An 18320-nucleotide genomic window follows, 5' to 3' on the forward strand; every position below is an offset into this window, starting at 1 on the left:
CAAATTTCGAAAAATCCCTTAATTCACAAAAACGTTTTTACGCTCGCTTTGTTTTTGCTTTATGTTATATGAAGAGTGAAGGCGAATAATGGGAAATGGAAACACATTTACCGAATGAATTCTGACGTAGCGAGCATTAAACCCACGCGACTGACCGTCTAGCTGTTCCTGCTGTTGTTGCCTTTACCATGGCTTGGCGGCGTCGCAATGTCCTTGCTGCTACCTGCATCAAAAATGCTGCATTATTCTTCTGTGCACAGCATTTAATTAGTAAATTACAAGCTGCACTGCTAATAAACGAATAACTTGCCGCGTCCTGTCTCCATTTTCCAAGCGTGCCTTGTTTTGTTTACTGTTGGTTGCTAGGTTACCAATAACGTCATTCGCTCAAATAACTTGAAGGAATCGCACCTAATTCACATTTGTTTGTTTTTCTTTTTTTGCGAATTTAAAAAAGATTCGCTTCAGGTTTGGATGGAAACCCAGCTCATGAGCCTTTAAACTAGATTTCTACACTGTTTTATGTATGCAACATTAATGTTATGTTTTGCTATGCAAAGTAAAAAGTTCAGCATGAAGTTAAAACAACTTGTTCTTGCAAGTCAATTCAACCTACTATTTAAAAATTTGACTTACAGAAGTTGAAATTGTTTTAACTTAATTTGTTAAGTTAAAGTAGCATAAAAATGCTGCATTTTTACAGTGTGTGTGACACATAAAACAGGCCTAATACAATTCTGCTAGGTTATTTTAATCCGAATGCTGGGTAAAATATGGACAGAAAACATGATGGGTTATAAATAATCCTATGCTGGTTAATTGTTGATAACTCAACCATGAATTGAAACAGCCCAGCATTGCATTAAAACAACAATTTATTTATTAACCCAACATGTGTTCCGTCCAATATTTACCCAGCATTGGGTTAAAAACAACCCAGCAGAAGTTAGAGTGGATATATAGCCTACAAGTTTTATTTCCAGACAAAAAATGGCTTGACATTTTTAAAAGATTAAATACATTACATGTTCACAGAGCAAATGTAAAACATTGCATTGCACTTCAATTTAACAATCACTACTAAACATTACTACTCACTTATCTCGTTCTGAGTCTGTACATATCTCGCCCAAGCTGTTTTGTTTGAATTCGTGACTATTTTTAAAGCAACAAATCGAATATTACCTTGTGTTACTAATCAAAAAATAAAGAAATGTTATCGTACATACAGTTGAATTCAATTGCCTCTCCAGGCAACTGTTATGCACTACTTGCTTTGACCTCCACATGAAAAGCACTGCATAGCATCACAGAAGAACAATTTTATAAAGGTTGCTAGGTAGCAAGAAAGTGTTGAACGTACACAGTAAACCATACATTAGAGTTTAAAACAAATCTCATTGATTGCCGCAATACAGAGATAACTTTTAAATAAAGAACTTTTTATATAAAACTGTTATTTAAATTAGTTGAACAACTAGACACAAAACCATTTTAGACCTGTATAACAGTGAGGTTTAAAACAAATGTTAACAATCACAAGTTAAGGCTAGTTCACCACAGCCCCAACAAATGGCAAAACACTCACAGTAAAGCTTTTGAAGAGTTATTGATGCCATAGAAGAACCTTTTTTTTTGTTCTCTGAAGAACCATTCAGTCAACGGTTCTTAAAATAATAAATTTTTACTCTATTTTTATATTTGTCATTAGGTCTACACTCTTAAAAATAAAGGTGCTACAAAAGGTTCTTCGCAGTGGTGCAATAGAAGAACCAATTTTAACCTGTTTAACCCATTAAACCCATTTTTGGTTCCCCAAGAATTATTAATTTTTTTACCTTTTACTAATACTTTTACATACAGCCAAAAATGGTTGTTCTATGGCATCATGTAGCAAAATTAGGACCTCACCTCAAGAAACATCATGAAAACAACACCAAATAGTTGTTGGCTTTTTTGTTCTGTGTCTTGACCCTGATGGTGTCAATTTGGAACAACATGAAACTTTCAGACTTCAGACTGTTAGAAATTTTGGTAGTTGTTGGGATATAATTAACCAGCTTTAAAATACACCAATGCTAAGGCAAAATTGTGTGTAAAGATCAAAACAATACATTACAAGCATCATGTAAACTGTCCAGAAATCATTGGCTGCGTCCGAAATCAGATACTCTCTTGTGTAGGTACAGGGCTCCAGACTAACTTTTTTCACTAAGAGCACAGTGGCCCCAACTGAAAATTTTAGGGGTGCAACCAGAAAATTTAGGGGCACATACCGTAAATCAACATGCTAACTAACCAAATATTCACATTTCTACTAAGTAATACGCTGTATTACTAATAAATATTTTGATGATAGCTGCAGAAAGTACAATGTACTGTTTTAAATTCAGTGTCACATCACAAAAAAGGTCAAATTTACCATTTGGTGGCAGTCTGGAGCCCAGAGGTACTTATTTAAATAGACAGCATTAACAACATGAACAAACAGCTTTTGTGGCCCAAATTAAAAGGTGTCATAGAATGTAAAACTGTATTTACTTAGCCATAGATGAATAATAAGAGTTTTGTACATGATAATATACACTAGCTGTCGCCTTGGGGTTCTAAGCATGCGTCAAAAACCGCCGCCATCTTGGAACAGGGGTCTTGTCATAGGAAGTAGCTAGGTAAAGCTGCTATCTCTGCCTGTACTTTGAATTCATGGACGATGCCAGACTTTTGTGCTGCGTATGGATGTTAGGCCTACTAGCACTATGCATTATAGTTAGAAAAAGTAGATTTTCAAAATATCAAAACTTTTATTTTTTTTTGACTCAATGCTTAATACATGTCTGACTGTTGAAACGAACCAAAAGAAAACCAAGAAAATCACATTTATCACGATTTATGGTGATTTTATTTCCGTTACACCATTAATGACGATGATGCGAGGTTCCCCTGTTTCAAGATGGCGGCTCTGTTTGACGCATTCGGTCCAATGAACTGCCGAGGCCAAGGCGACATCTAGTGTACACATCTATGCATGGTAATGACATATCGTGAGGCTCAAACACAATTGTTTCCTTCTTCTTATGTAAACATCGTGCATGCAAAAGACAGCTAGAAAACCGGCTGTGATGTTACAGTCACAATGAACGCACCAACATTAAATTAATTACAATTTTGTTACAATGCTTAAAACAAAGTTGTAAATACTGAGTTAATGCTATATGCTAGCGTTTAGGCTGACGGTACAGTTACGCTTTGCAGGTTCATAGTAAAAAAACACAAACTTACCACTCAGAAACGTCCATTAACAATCTCCAAACAATTGATTATTCCTTAATTCTGTATCTTCGCCTGATAGAGGCTCTGAGAAAGTAGCTGCTCTGTGAAACAGCCAATCAGAGCAGAGCTGAACATTATTATTCATGACCCTTTCAAACAGGGTAATAATAGACAATTTCATTCTAAAGGCAAATCCTATGGTTGTAAATGGACATGTAAATAAATTCTGGATCATTTTGGCACTTAAAGGGATAGTTCACCCAAAAATGAAAATTGTGTCATCATTAACTCACTCTCGTGTTGTTACAAATCTGTATGAATTTCTTTGTTCTGATGAACACGAAGGAAGATATTTTGAGGAATGTTTGTAACCAAACTGTTCATGATTCCCATTTACTAAAAATAATACTATGGAAGTGAATGGGGCTCACAAATGGTTTGGTTGCAAACATCCCTGAAAATCATCAGAACAAATACATTTATACAGGTTTGTAACCACATGAGAGTAAGTAAATGATTTAACATATTAACATATTCTTTCAATGCATTTTTTGGCAACTTCCGGTAGACTTCCGCAAAGAATCAATAACAACAGAGATTATTTCTAATAACAAGCTTACTACATTAGTTTAAATCATAACTAAAGCGTATCGACAACTACACTGAGCTAACGTTACTGTGTAAAATTAATGTATAGCTACAGATCTTTGAATTCTTGTCTGGCTGCCAAACCTCTCTTCGTACAGTGGTGATCCATGTTCGCCGTCCCCCCTCATATTTAAGAAACCTTTTTATTTTTGACAAGGTATTTGGTCCAGTGGTCAGTTTAACCACTAGCCAGACTGATAAACAAATACATACCCAAAGTTAACTTAGGGCCAGGGATGTAACCGTGGCAATGCGCATGCGTCCAATAAAACCCTCTATAAGTAAATACTTATCGAACTAACGATACTACATTCGCAATGTTGTCATGTGACCTACCAGCATCAGTTATGTAGCATCACCTCCATTCACAAAATGGTGAATGAGATAGTTAGTGCCAAAATTGTTTGAACTCCACATCAAAACACTTGACCAGCATACAATGCAACACCGCGCAATATGCAATCGTATTTGACATTATGCTCCATAGAGTAATCAACATGAGCCATGAGAAAGGGCCTTTACTGAGAAGACACCAAGTGTTGTAACTTCAAGCTTTAAGCAAGGTGTGACCATGACCGTTTTAAAGTTTTAGAGCCTCATGCACTCCCATAGCCGAAAGTCGACGGTTGATGTTTCGATAGCGACATCGAAGCAGGTCTTTATAGGTTGAACGCAGGTCTCGGTTGAAGTAGGCATAAATGAAAGGGTTCATCAGCGAGTTGGTGTACCCCAACCACAGCAGTACCCGCTCCAGCCAGACAGGGGCGCAGTTGCAAAGCAGTCCACAGATGAACGGCCGTGCTGTAGTAAAGAGAAAAAACGGCAACCAGCAGAACGAAAAGACGCCCATGATCACCCCAAGAGTGGTGGCTGCCTTCTGTTCACGTCTAAATATGGAGGCGCTCCGGCGTTCGCGGTTCAACAGGCAGGAAATTGTGGAAAACTGCTCGGTCGCTGAGGCTTTCTTCAACCCGTGCATGCAGAGTCCCTCGACCCCATCTAACGTCAGGTCAGGACACGCCAGCTGAATTGGGGTGAGGGCCGTAAAGTGATGTTTGGCCCCACTTTTGCGGGCGGCTTTAAAAATCTTGTAATACATGAAAAGCATGACCACCATTGGGATGTAGAAAGCCACGGCGGTGGAGTAGAGAGTATAGCCCACATCCTGACTAATCAGACACATACCAGCAGTGTTGACGTTTTGAGCCCAGCCACAGAATGGAGGTAAAGTGATGGATGCTGACATTAACCAGACACCCACTATCATCTTGGCCATCAGCTGTCCATTTTGTCTCGCGGGGTAAGTCAAAGGTTGAGTGATTCCAAGGTATCTACGGACATAAAGGACAGATATGGTTCACAGTTAATGGGATAAGTTCACAAGACATGTCAGATGATTATACTGCATTCCTCAAAGCAACTGAACCCTAACTTTTGCACATGATATGCCTGATAGGGCTCGACATATCTCAAAAGCGCCCGACCCAAAAAATTCCTATTGACCTGAAGTTCATCAACAACCAGAGTGGAAAAGATTTGGTGCTCACACACTCTCAAAAAAGGGATGATACCTTTAAAAAAGTTCCTAATATGTACCTAGATGTGTACTTTAGAGGTACCAATATGTACCTTTTAGTGTAAGTTTTTAAAAGGTACTGCCCCAGTGACCACTTTTGTACCTTCATGTACCTTTTTATCTGAGAGTGTAGCTGAATCTCTCACCTGATTATCAGACATGCATGCAAGTCAGAATATTTTAATGCTAAGTCAAATGTTAAAAATTTGCTCATGCTTCCAGATCAACTAAATGGCAGTGCGGTGGTTGGATAGTGCAGATTAAGGGCCAGTATTATCCCCTTCTGACATCACAAGGGGAGCCAAATTTCAATGACCTATTTTTTCACATGCTTGCAGAGAATGGTTTTTCCAAAAGTTACTGGGCTGATCTTTTTCACATTTTTTTAGGTTGAAAGAAGCACTGGGGAACCAATTATAGCACTTAAACATGGAAAAGTCTGATTTTCATGATATGTCCTCTTTAAATTAATGAACTCGCAAAGCAACTCTTAAGCAGATATTTTTCATTCGAATGCATTGGTCTTCTTGGATTCCTTGTTTGGATACCTTGTGTAAAAATGGTTCAATTTCTCCTGGCATGTTAAACTTTTAATTCAAATGTTGAAAGATGGCTTTGTCAAAAGTTCAAGATAGCTTTAGAGTATTAACTCTGGCAATAACTACTGATGCTTTCAAAAGCTTTTAAAAACAAAGCCCATGGTGAATATCTAATGCTCGCATTCATTAGCAATCTTTCTTTCTGAGGCTCTTAATGCTCTGTAGAAATGTTAAGTAATAGTATGAACCCTGAGAACAAAAGACACGTGCAATTAACATGCATTACGATTGTTAAAACTGTAATGCAGTCTATGATTTCACAAGTCCATATGAGGTTAAATTGGACCATTCTTGAGTCCCCTTTTCTCCAATGCTTTTAGGGAAAAAAATAAAAAATGGTACCCTTTAGAGAGGTCCTAATATGTACAATATAGGAACTATGCATTTGGTAATAATGTGTACCTTTGAGGTATAAAATGCACTTTTTGGTATCACAATGTACCTTTGAGGCACTAATGTGAATTCTTTAGGTGCAAACGTGTACTTTTTGAAAGGGTATCACCCCAGTGACAGCAATTTTTTACCTTTTTTTTTCTCTTCAGGTCTCGTCCACATATTTCTTCACCTTCAATTTTCACCTTCCACAAAACCTGATTTGCTGCAGTAATCAGTTCTATGGATCTAAACTTTGAATGTGGCACTTAAAAAGTTTTTACCTACAGAACAAAAAAATGTGTATTCCCTACTTGCCTTCAGAACTAATAGTTTTCATTTCACGCATGAGAATCCTTGTGATCAAGCTTAGAGAAACACTTATTGGACTGGACATTAAAGGTATGTAAAACCTTTCCTGCACTGACAAAGATACTACAAATAAATTGGCAGACCATAAAACCATTACAGATTAGTTAATAGAGTGCATTCTTTATCTTATTACTTCTTTCTATTGGACACTAAAACATAATGTCGTTTTACATTACATTTACACAATATTATTATTTTAAAAGTTACCAAGCAAAACATTTTTTAAAACATATATAGGCTAATGTTGCTTTATAGGGTCTTTAATGCCAATGCTATGCCATAGAAAAACCATTTTTGATTCCTCAAAGCACCATTCAAATCTTCTTAGATTTATATAATCTATAGAAACCGTTTTTCACTAAAAAGAACCTTTTGTACAACAGAAATCATCTGTGAATGTTAATGGAACTTAAGAAACTTTGTAGTGGACTTAAAGGATTAGTCCATTTTCTTAAAAAAAAAAAAAAAATGTACTCACCACCATGTCATCCAAAATGTTGATGTCTTTCTTTGTTCAGTCAAGAAGAAATTAATTTTTCTCATTTTAATGGACGTTAATGGACCCCAACACTTAACAGTTTTAAGACATAAGGGTCTTATCTAGCAAAACAATTGTCATTTTGCACAAGAAAATTAAAAAATATGTATAGACGAGAAGTTGTGGTTTAAAAGTGCATATTTTTGATATTTCTTGTCAAAAATGACAATTGTTTCGCTAGGTAAGACACTTATGCCTGAAACTGCAATTTTAAACTGCATTAAAACTGTTAAGTGTTGGGGTCCATTAAAGTCCATTAAAATGAGAAAAATCCTGGAATGTTTTCCTCAAAAAACATAATTTCTTCTCTAAAATTGCAGCTTCAACAGAGTTTCAAATGACTCTAAACGATCCCAAATGAGGCATAAGGGTCTTATCTAGGGAAAGGATTGTAATTTTTGACAAGAAAAATAACTTTTAACCCACAACTTCCCGTCTTTCTCCGGTCCTGTGATGCGCCAGCATGACCTCACATAATACGTCATCACGTCAAGAGGTCACGGATGACGTACTGTATCCGAAACTACGCCCCAGTGTTTACAAGTGTGGAGAAAGAGGACCGTTCCGAAGTTGTTGTATGTGGAATGATACTAATTAATGTCTTTGTGTCAGTTTATTGTTTAAAATAGTCAGCAAATGTGCGTTTCATATATGTAACACGTAACCTTTCTACAGCATTACGCAATTACGTGAGGTCGCGCTGGCGCGCCACAGGACCGGAGACAGACGAGAAGTTGTGGTTTAACAGTGCATATATTTTATTTTTCTTGTCAAAAATGACAATCGTTTCGCTAGATAAGACCCTTATGCCTCATTTAGGATAATTTAGAGTCCTTTGAAACTGCAATTTTAAACTGCATTAAAACTGTTAAGTGTTGGGGTCCACCAAAGTCCACCAAAATGAGAAAAATCCTGGAATGCCCTCCCCAAAAAACACAACCTCCTCCCAACTGAACAAAGAAAGACATCAACATTTTGGATGACATGGTGGTGAGTAAATTATCTGTTTTAAGAAAATGGACTTATCCTATAAGTAATGTTTAAACAAAACACTTTAAACTAAATACACTAAGAAAAAAGGGACACAGTAAGAAAGAATGTGTTCATTTTTTATACATTTGTATTGTGTCATTTTGTGTTGATTTTGTGTAAAAATAATAAAAAAAGTAACACCAAATGTATTGTTCCAATAATAACACAGAGCTGTGTGTATTCTGGGACAACGCATTTAGTGTGTTGTCCCTAAACTAACACTGATTGTGTTGTTTTAAACACATCCATTCTAAGTTGTCTGGGGTGCAGTACCTTTTCAAAAAGTACACTTTTGTACCTAAAATGTGCACATGGGTTCCTTAAATGTACATAGAGGTACCTACTGGTTCCTCGAAGGTACATTTATTATGTACCAAAATGGTACATGTTACACTTTAAATACAAACAGTGCTAAATAGCACTAAAAGGCGTTCACTTGCTTGTAACCATTTTAAGTGCCATAGCACCTGTGTAGCGCCCGTGTATAACCATATTGTGCTATATAGAACAATATCTGGTGCTATAGTGGTGCTATATCACCCCCAGATGGTTCTTCATGGGTACGTTACAGGTGCTATAAAGCACTAAAAATGGTTCCCCTATGATTACAAGCTTTTAGAGCACATGTAGCACAAGGAACCGTCCCAGTGACAACTTTTGTACCTTTTATTTCTGAGAGTGTACTATTATTCATGCTTGTATCAGCACTAATAATATTTATGGCTGTGTTATAACATGTCTCTTATCACACTATGAAGACCCTAAGGTATACCTTAACTAAAGCCATACCTTTTTCGAGTGGTATTTCCCGAACTATACCTTATATACGGTTGCTTAAGGTAAACTTTCTTATGTACAACGATACCGGGTGCTGTCCATGGCGGTGGTGCTGAATTGGTTGATATTGACTGCTCGTCAATCAATTATTCACACTGCAGATACTGTATAAAAGAAGCACTTAAAAAAGTTTACATTTAGGACTATCTTGTAAAAATAATTCAAATTGCAAACTCAACCTGCTTCACCTGCAATATGACTTTACTTGGCCTGGCTGTGCATTATAAAAAGAGAAAGACAAATGTTGACTCCAAAGAGTAACAGTTACACTGTTCTTTAGTTCACACGTTTATTGTGCTTGGACACTGGATGCATTAGCGCATTTACAGCGTGGGCGAATCGTGCTGCTTCATGACCTTCATGGCATTATGGAGATTTTTTTAGCTTTAAGTTTTAATGTATAAAATGTGTTGACCCTTAGAGACTATACAAACAGTCATCATTTCAGGAGCAGTTTGTTAGAAGAATATGGCATTGGGCATGCAGTTAATAATCACAATAACAATATCAAAGGAAATAATACAAATAATCTTGATTTCTGCAATAAACAGGCAGCCCTTAGGTATTGTAATATTGCAATCAAGCTTCATTCATGACCAGAAATATAAAAGAGAAAGAATGTGTGTTGGGAACCCCTGTCTGATATATATTATCAAAATTAATTTGCCATAGGCCCAATGCCTTCATTTACTCCACGACCAGGGTGGATTGTCCAGCAGCCCACATCAAATTATTGGTGTAAATCACTAATTTCTGATATTGGATGACCTTCTCAAAAAGCACAACGCGCAAAACATAATAAACAGCTACACTATGTCAGAGATAATACAGAAAGAGGAGCTTAATTTCGGGGGCTGCTCCGTTGAGTTTGTTTCGACAAAGTCGGTCCAACAAGATCCAACTTTACTACAGTTGCGGGCATTTTTAAGTATTGCAGCTTACACGTTCGCCAGGGTACTAAAGATTTCACAGATGAAATGCACATACACTAAATGGCTCTGTGGACAGCGCTGTCTTTGCCTAGCACAACTATTCACTCTATCACTGCTATAGTTTTACCAAAGATGGTATATTACAACATCAGAAGAATATTTTTATAGACTGAAATGCAGCTTTTTTCAGTGAGTGAACTGTTAACAGTCATAAGGTATAGCTAAGAGTGGTCCAGACCAACGAACGTATAACTAAAAAAGTTTCGTGAAACACGTATTAACGATAAGGTACATGTATAACTTAAGAACGATGTAGCATTAAGGTTTCGGGAAAAACGCAGCCTAGATGTTTAAAAGCCTCTTCTTGTCGAAATACATTTTCATCTACAAAATAATCAGCAGTGTGGACATCTTTTGATGTTGAGTACTGTCTACACTCCAGTGCTCTCTATGTGGCCTGATCCAAATGGATAAAATACAAACACAAAGCCTTACAAAAGAAAGGAAATGATAACTGCATTGGGAACAGTGCTTAGCTCATAAGTGGGACAACAATATGGTAGACTGGTGCACTTCTCAAGATAGCAGTTGCTGACATTGGCAGTTCAATTAAATGAGCGGAAGGTGCTTCGTACGTGCACATCTAAATGTGACTTTCAAATGAGTCGTAAACAATTTAAGAACCGCAGGCAAACAAACCAGAAAGTAACCACGAGATCTGTGTAGTCTTTGTACTGTCTCGGGCAGAAATGTAATCATATTATACACACACACGATGTCACAGCGGCATTGATATCACCATTCAGAACACCAACAGATATGTTATGCTGTAGCCGTATCAACAAAATCTGGCACGGACCCAATGGTGTGACAGTCAGACTAAAGGGAAAGTGTGGATCAAAGTGAAGATGAAGGTCTGGATCTAACAGGATCATTATGTGACTGTAATTTGTCAATTATATGCATATTATTGAATTTGCACCCCAGTGTTCGATGATGTGTAATGAAAGACTCTTGAACTGATGGTTAATATCAAGACTAATGAATTTGAGAGAGCCAAAGTACAGATGCAGATAAAGGTAGAAACAAATCATCTGTGGAGACCTCAGATTGTGTCTTTTATTTTAACATCATCTAAGCCGCTTTTGTGAAATTAGATGGGTTTATCAAGAGCTTTATCTGTTTGAAATGATACATCGCTGTAGTGTTCTCAACTGGGGTGCGTTGTGTTTATCCCATTCACATGGATTTGCATACAATATATATGTGGTGTGTATACTGTACACATGAAGTATGTCAGATTATAAAATATTTTGGAGAACCTTTTATCGTTATGGACCAAATACACTTCATGGGTGATTCTCACGAAACCATTGAAACACCACTACACTAATGATTTTAGCTTTAAAATGTGTAATATAGTAACATTAAAAAGCATCAGAATTAACACAATACTGTGTTCTACCTTGCACAATGTGTGATTTCAACATAAGAATTTATAATTGTAAATTTTATCTCATTTTCTGCTGAAATTCTCATTACCGCAATGTGTCCGGCTGTGTTTGAACATGCGTTATGTTGTAATTTAATCAAATTAACACAAAAATATTAAGAAAAAAAAATAAATGGATGTTTTGCTAGACTACTTTAGATGACAGAAAAAATATTTACTGAATATTCATGTATAATAATAATGAAGAAAAATTAGGAAAATTATGTGTCCATGCCTGATGTTCTCATCCTCCGCAACACTTTTTGAGATCAGTTTAAGCACACATACAGAATTTTAATAAAGTTTGATTTTGAGTGACCAAGCACATGGACCAGTTACTTCAAGATAGCTACCAGGTAAGATCATTTTTTTACAGTTAATTTGAAATATTGTCTTGTCAGAATGCTTACACGACATTTTGATTAGCATTACCGCAACAGATGCTTATTAAATGTTAATTTAATTAATAGGAGCTTAATACTTTGATTTTAAATGCATGTGCAGAATCTCCAAATTATGTTCTTTCAGGTTTGTCATGTCATTTTGAAAATATGTCAGTGTTGATGTTTTCTGACTGTTGCGGTAATGAGATTTTTTAGGACTAATTTTTTTAATTATGTTACAAAAAGTGTTAAATGATAAGTAAAAGTTTTTAAATTAATGTCCCCATTTACTCCAGACTTTGTTTTTCAATGTCTGGTGGGAAAAAAAGTAAATTTAAGCAATTTTTACATTTTCATGCTTGACATTTTTAAAACCAAGTTTTCGTGAGAATCGCCCACATATAAATGTCATAGAAATAGCAAAAAAACAGTATAAAGCAACAATCACAGTTTGAAACATTGTGCATATTAGTGTTTAATTGTTGAAATTGTTTAACTTAATTTGTTAAGTTAAAGTAATATAAAAATATATTTGACCCAGCTGGGTTTACAAGAAACAACCCAGCATTTGCTTTTAACCCATAGCTGGGTTAATATTGGAAAGAGGACATTACTTGATTAAAAATGACCCAATGCACCCAACTTGTAGTTTTTAATAGCCCAACAATGTATTCTGTCCAATATTTACCCTGTCACGTGCTACCCAGTGTCACAAAATTATGTACCTATAATTACGTAATTTTTTTATTCTGTTTCGTGATACTGTCACAAAGTTTTTTGTGATCGTATCACGAATTTCTATTTATGTGTCATTGTCACGTATTGGTTACCCAATTGCTTTTTCCTATTTTCAAACCATTTTCGCTTCGGTTTAGGGTTAGATTTGGTGTTTGCATTAGGATGTCACTTTAAGTATTGGTTTATACTATTTTTTCTGTTTTTTATATTTTCAAAATTTTAAAACATTGTCGCCTGGCGTTAGGGTTAGAGTTGGGTTTGGGTAAGGATTTCATTTTATGTAAATCTAACCCTAAACCGAAGCAAAAAGGTACGTTATTTTGTGTGACTGGGCTGTCATGGGTTAAAAACAACCCTGCATTTAGAGTAAGGCCATATTCTGCATGAGATGCTTTTATATGGCGATAACATTGTTATAAGCTTGCAGAGAGTAAAAGTGCTGAATGCCTGTACTGTAATGAACTGTTTACTATGGGGGAATGGATTAGTTGTGAAGGATGGGTATAAAGGGGCCAACATTGCCTGCTCCAGTAACAATGGCCATTTATTTGTGAATTCAACAATGTCATACTGTAAGCGACAAATTAACATATTACGGATATACACCATGTGTACTAGAGCAGAACAGTAGAAGATGGTTATGAAATAATTCAGATTTTATGAAATGACAAAGTAATTGAAATAAACATTTAAGTGAATATTTATGTAAATGTATGCACACATCTTCCACCATCCCTAATGCTACATATTCACTATGCAACTATGCATGTTGTATAGCCTATGTACAACTAAAAACTTTTATATCATAGTTTTATTATTTTATCAAACTTCTTTTATCATTTCCTGTTTCTCACTTTTAATAAAAATACTTAAAAAAAGACAAGCCAATTGACCATATTTAAAACAACAAATCTCCAACAGGTGAGTGGTTGTCTTTGGATATGTGAGGATTTATCTTTTAAACAAAATCTGTAAAGATTTAAAGTTGGAGGAAAAGCTTTTCCTTGAGCTTTAAAAGAGAATATTTTACATGATCTTTGAATTTTTTAGCACCAGAAAAATTTCACTGTAACTTCAAAGGTTAGTGAAGTAGTCTCATATGACTTTTGTCTGAATTGAAGTCTGAGCCTTTCTAGCAGCATTAAAGTCTGTACAGATTTTTAAAACAAATCTTTCAATTTACCAGGAAATCTTTAAAAAACTGAAGCTGAATTAGGATTCATTTTTATTTATTTATTAAATTATGCAAATTGAAAATGTTCAGCATATTATTGCCAGCAGATTCTTCAGAAATTAACAATTTTTACTGGTCTGCTGTATGTTTTAACTGCAACAGTGTGAATGTATTAAGTAACAATGTACTAACTTAATTTTCAATTGACTCTTTCTAAATGCAACTCTTTTAGCTGTTTAACTGCAGTATTGCAGTGTCTCATTGTGACTTCACCATGATTGTGATGTCATAAATAGTTTATTTTAAGAATTTTTTGTTCAAAATACACAATTTAGGAAATTACAAATAAAGAAACCAAAAATGGTATTCGTTATTAGTGGATGCAGGATGCAGTGGCTCTTCATTAGATGTAACAGCCTATCTAAAATATTAATTTCTTGTGTACTATACTAATAGACAATAAATATATTTACTATTCTCTCTTAAGTTAACTCACCATTAATTATGCAAGGCACACCACTGACTGAACTGAGGTTTTTCCACAAACGTGCATTTGAATTTCACTGTGCATAATGTGTCTTTGTGTTAAATTAAGTGCGTACACCTTTTGATCAGACCGTTGTTCATCATGGTTACTTTAGAAAGTGACTAACTATTTAATCGAATTATTACGGCTAAGCAGGCTGATGTTGCATGCGATATTCACCTCCTGAGGCTCAGATCTGAGCACACACAGCTTCATGAAAGTCTAGTTCAGGCAGGGTTTTGTATATTTTATGATATGGACACATTTAATTTTCTGATTTCTCATTTAGGGTCATTTATGTTGCAATGTTGTCAGGGAATATTTTTAGCATGAAAACAAATTAATTGATACCTTTTATGTTCACCTGTTGTTAGCAAATGTTTAAATGAGTGAGACAGGAGCTATAGTTGTCACAAGGTCTATATCTCAGTAAACATAAGGTTTTAAGCACAGTTATTTTATTCTTCACATCAAAATTTGAATGCTTAAATTTTTTATAACTTCTGGCCAATTCATTCAAATTTGTGCATTAGGGAAATTTGGAGTGACTTACAGTGCGTCAAGCAACACATAAATTAACAGATTCAATTATATTATAAAGGTGGATATTTACATATAGGCTGAGGTCTGTTCAAACAGTTTAACAAGTATACTTTTCATTTATGTAAGTTTGGGTCAACTTGTTCATGTAAGTTAATGCTTTTACAAAGGTTTACTAATACAACCTTATTCTAAAGTGTTACCAATATTCCCAATTTACCACGATTATTGATAACAGTGCATTTAACACAATTGTCTTTGAAAAGCATATTTTTGACTGTCATCTATTCATATACAAAATAAATGATCTATTAAGCATTTTAAAATGTCATTTTGTTTGTAATTGTCATTTATCAAAGTTGTAATGTCATTTAGTGTTGAGAGTTATATGCAAGTGCACAAAGAACAAAAACCAATGCTTCCTGTATGAATTTCATCTCTTTTTAAAACCTAAAACAACTGTAATTTATTAACATTACATGAACTAACAATGAGCAATTTCGTTTTTCAGCATTTCTTTATCTCTGTTGCCAATACAACCGTTCATGTTAGTTCATTGTGCAACAACTAGGTTAATATTTAAAAAAAAGTATATGCTGAAGTAAAAATGAACTAATATTGATATTGTAGAAGAGTTTTTCATTCTTAGTTCTTAGTTCATGTTATGCATTAACTAATAAAACCTCTTTGCAAGTATATTTGCGATATGAACTTACCTATCCACACTGATCACACATAATGTCATTATTGATGCCGTACAGCACATGACATCCATTCCAATAAAAATATTGCAGAAAACCTCTCCAAACAGCCAAACGCCTCCCGTCAGGTCAGTCACTATCACAAAAGGAATCACTACAACAGCTACAGACAGATCTGCTACGGCAAGAGATACCAGTAAATAGTTTGACGGCTGTCTGAGTTTTTTCACAACACAAACCGCGATGACAACCAGAGTGTTACCCATGACAGTGATCGCCGTGATGGTGCTCAGCATTATACCAATGATGATGCTCTTAGTCAAGTCCAAGTCCAAGGTCTGCTGCTCTCCACAAGACTCATTACTTTTGGGCACCTCTGTGGTTATAGTTGGCGAAAACTCTGTTGATCCATTGAAAAATGCAATGTCGGTCTCTCTGGAACCCAGAACCAGTTCGTCTCCATGTGTCGTGAACATCACGGTATCGATATTTTGAGAGTGAATAAACCATCGGTGCGTCTCTGATGGACATTGGACGTCATTATGACTACGACCTTCACAGCTTCACTGTAACGAAATGCCCACTCACGAAGACTTGGACTAACTCACACTCGGCTGCATGGGCTAATGTGACGAGTGGGAAAAACCAAACAGACTTTATTAGACTCGTTTTGAGGTTTACGATATAATGAAATTATGGTAAATGCTATATCCTCTTGCTCATATTTGTTCTTATAGTAGCCTATTTGTTAAAAAAAAAAAAAAAAACTGTAACAATTTTACCTCTACTTCATCAACTTCATAAACTTAATTTGAAATTCATACATTTATACTATTCAATATAAAGTTGTATTTTATATAAAATGATAGGCTATTTAACTGACTTTAAAAATCCAGTGGAATCTCGAATAGTTATATGCAAAAAAATTTAAACAAAATACGTTGTCATTGATGACATCATCATAATAATATTGTTATAATTAATATTATCAATTTTTATGTGCAATAATATTTGTTATGTTATAAAAGTCAGATTACAGTCGTTACTAAGTAAGTGTCACCCAAATGCAGCTCTTTCAGTTTTAAAACATTAAAAAATCCAAAACGATGATTACATTAAACATTCTCACATATTTCCATTACATATTTCCGGGTCTGCAGAGTTAAAATTCATCTCCAACACCTGTTCAAAAAACGTAATGACTCAGAACTATTGAGAGAATTCTGTTTATACTAAAGAAACCATTAAGGACCATTAAAGCAATTAAACAGTTATTATGGTGAAGTTAACACGTCATCTTGCTGGCATTTAACGCTCGTGCAGTACTCCTTTTTGTGCTGTAGAAGGTCGCTCTCTGGTGGTGAATCCTGGATCCTAGTTTTAAAATCAGTTATTACATTTTTTACGGCAACCAAGGTCTGAGTTGGACCATGGTGCACATTGAATTAAGGCAGTAGGTTTTTTAAACAGTGAACACTGTCATGCAGTACATTTAAAAATTTTGGTATTACTTAAATTAATGCCATCTTAACATTAAAAAGTAGGCCTATAAATAAAAATAGCACCTTTTTTATTATAAAAAACATCTAATTCTAAGCTTACTTCAATTTAACGTGTACCAACCCGTATGTGTGTGTGTGCCTGTTTGTAGCTGTAAGTTTATTAATTTCTTCTCTGTCATATTTCTTGCCTTCTTTTCTGCGTGTCTCTGCACAAATGTATTGTACATAATATTACCCAGAAAATCCCAGTCAGTTCTTTATAGCTTTTCTTTAAATAGTTAGGAAGTACGCCTAACTACACTACCCAGAATTCTGTGCGCGAAAAGACGAGGCGGGTGATCAGAAAAAATGGCAAAAAACAAAGCAGCGCGTCACAGAAAATTAGATCGATTATATATGCAAACCAGGATTAACAGATAATATTAACTGGGCATTGTTCGCTTGTCCAAAACTGGCAGCATCACCATACAGAATCTCGGACAGAGCCCTGCTCATCTCGCGCTCCTCTCATACTCCAGTCCGTACTAGCCTAGAGGTGTGCGACTCCGTTTCCGTGTTTTAAACGAATCTGCAGACGTAGGAGTCGATAGAACCGACTCTATTATATTTCATTATGACAAAGTTCATGCTGTCTTATTTATAAACAGCTTTGAATAAAATCGTCGGCTAAATGGATAAATGTAAATAATAGCTCATGCAATTTCAGTGTAAAAGTCCAAATTAATCAAATTTAGAGACATTTCACAACTTTACCTTGAACTGTCAACAACAGAATTTCCTTGTTACTATCCAGTTATATATTTTTTTTATGTAAAAAATACTAAAGTATTTGCTATAGTAAACTGTAGTAAAATTACTAGATACTATAGTATTCCATACAATCATAAATTGCATAATCATAAATTATATAATAATTACAGTATCATTACTATAATGTAATATAGTATACTACAGTTTCTAATAGTTAATGTTGTAGTATCCTATATAATTTTATAGAATAGGTCGAAATTGTATTTTTTTCCATTCTCTTACAAATTATTTACGCGAAACGAGAGCGTACTACATCACACAAAACCAAACTTTTGCCG

The 18320-nt window shown here is 35.2% G+C and overlaps 1 protein-coding gene across 1 annotated transcript; it reads right to left on the reverse strand.

The window, feature by feature from the left end:
• Positions 1-3529: 3529 nt before the first annotated feature.
• Positions 3530-16375, reverse strand: LOC129445922 (5-hydroxytryptamine receptor 7). The gene is made up of 2 exons (XM_055206914.2): positions 15746-16375; positions 3530-5249 (listed from the first exon to the last, which is right to left on the reverse strand). The coding sequence occupies exons 1-2, from the start codon at positions 16204-16206 to the stop codon at positions 4499-4501; spliced, it is 1212 nt and encodes a 403-aa protein (XP_055062889.2). The 5' UTR covers positions 16207-16375; the 3' UTR covers positions 3530-4498.
• Between the last annotated feature and the right edge of the window lie 1945 nt (positions 16376-18320).

This window comes from Misgurnus anguillicaudatus, chromosome 12 (genome assembly GCF_027580225.2).
Source record: "Misgurnus anguillicaudatus chromosome 12, ASM2758022v2, whole genome shotgun sequence".
Lineage (NCBI taxonomy): Eukaryota > Metazoa > Chordata > Actinopteri > Cypriniformes > Cobitidae > Misgurnus > Misgurnus anguillicaudatus.

Bases quoted from the DNA above. Each gene is read 5' to 3' on its own strand.
- LOC129445922 (XM_055206914.2), bottom strand. From the start codon at position 16,206: ATGTTCACGACACATGGAGACGAACTGGTTCTGGGTTCCAGAGAGACC. The intron at 5,250-15,745 runs GTAAGTTCATAT...TTATGTCCGTAG, and splicing joins TGTGTGATCAGTGTGGATAG to ATACCTTGGAATCACTCAAC.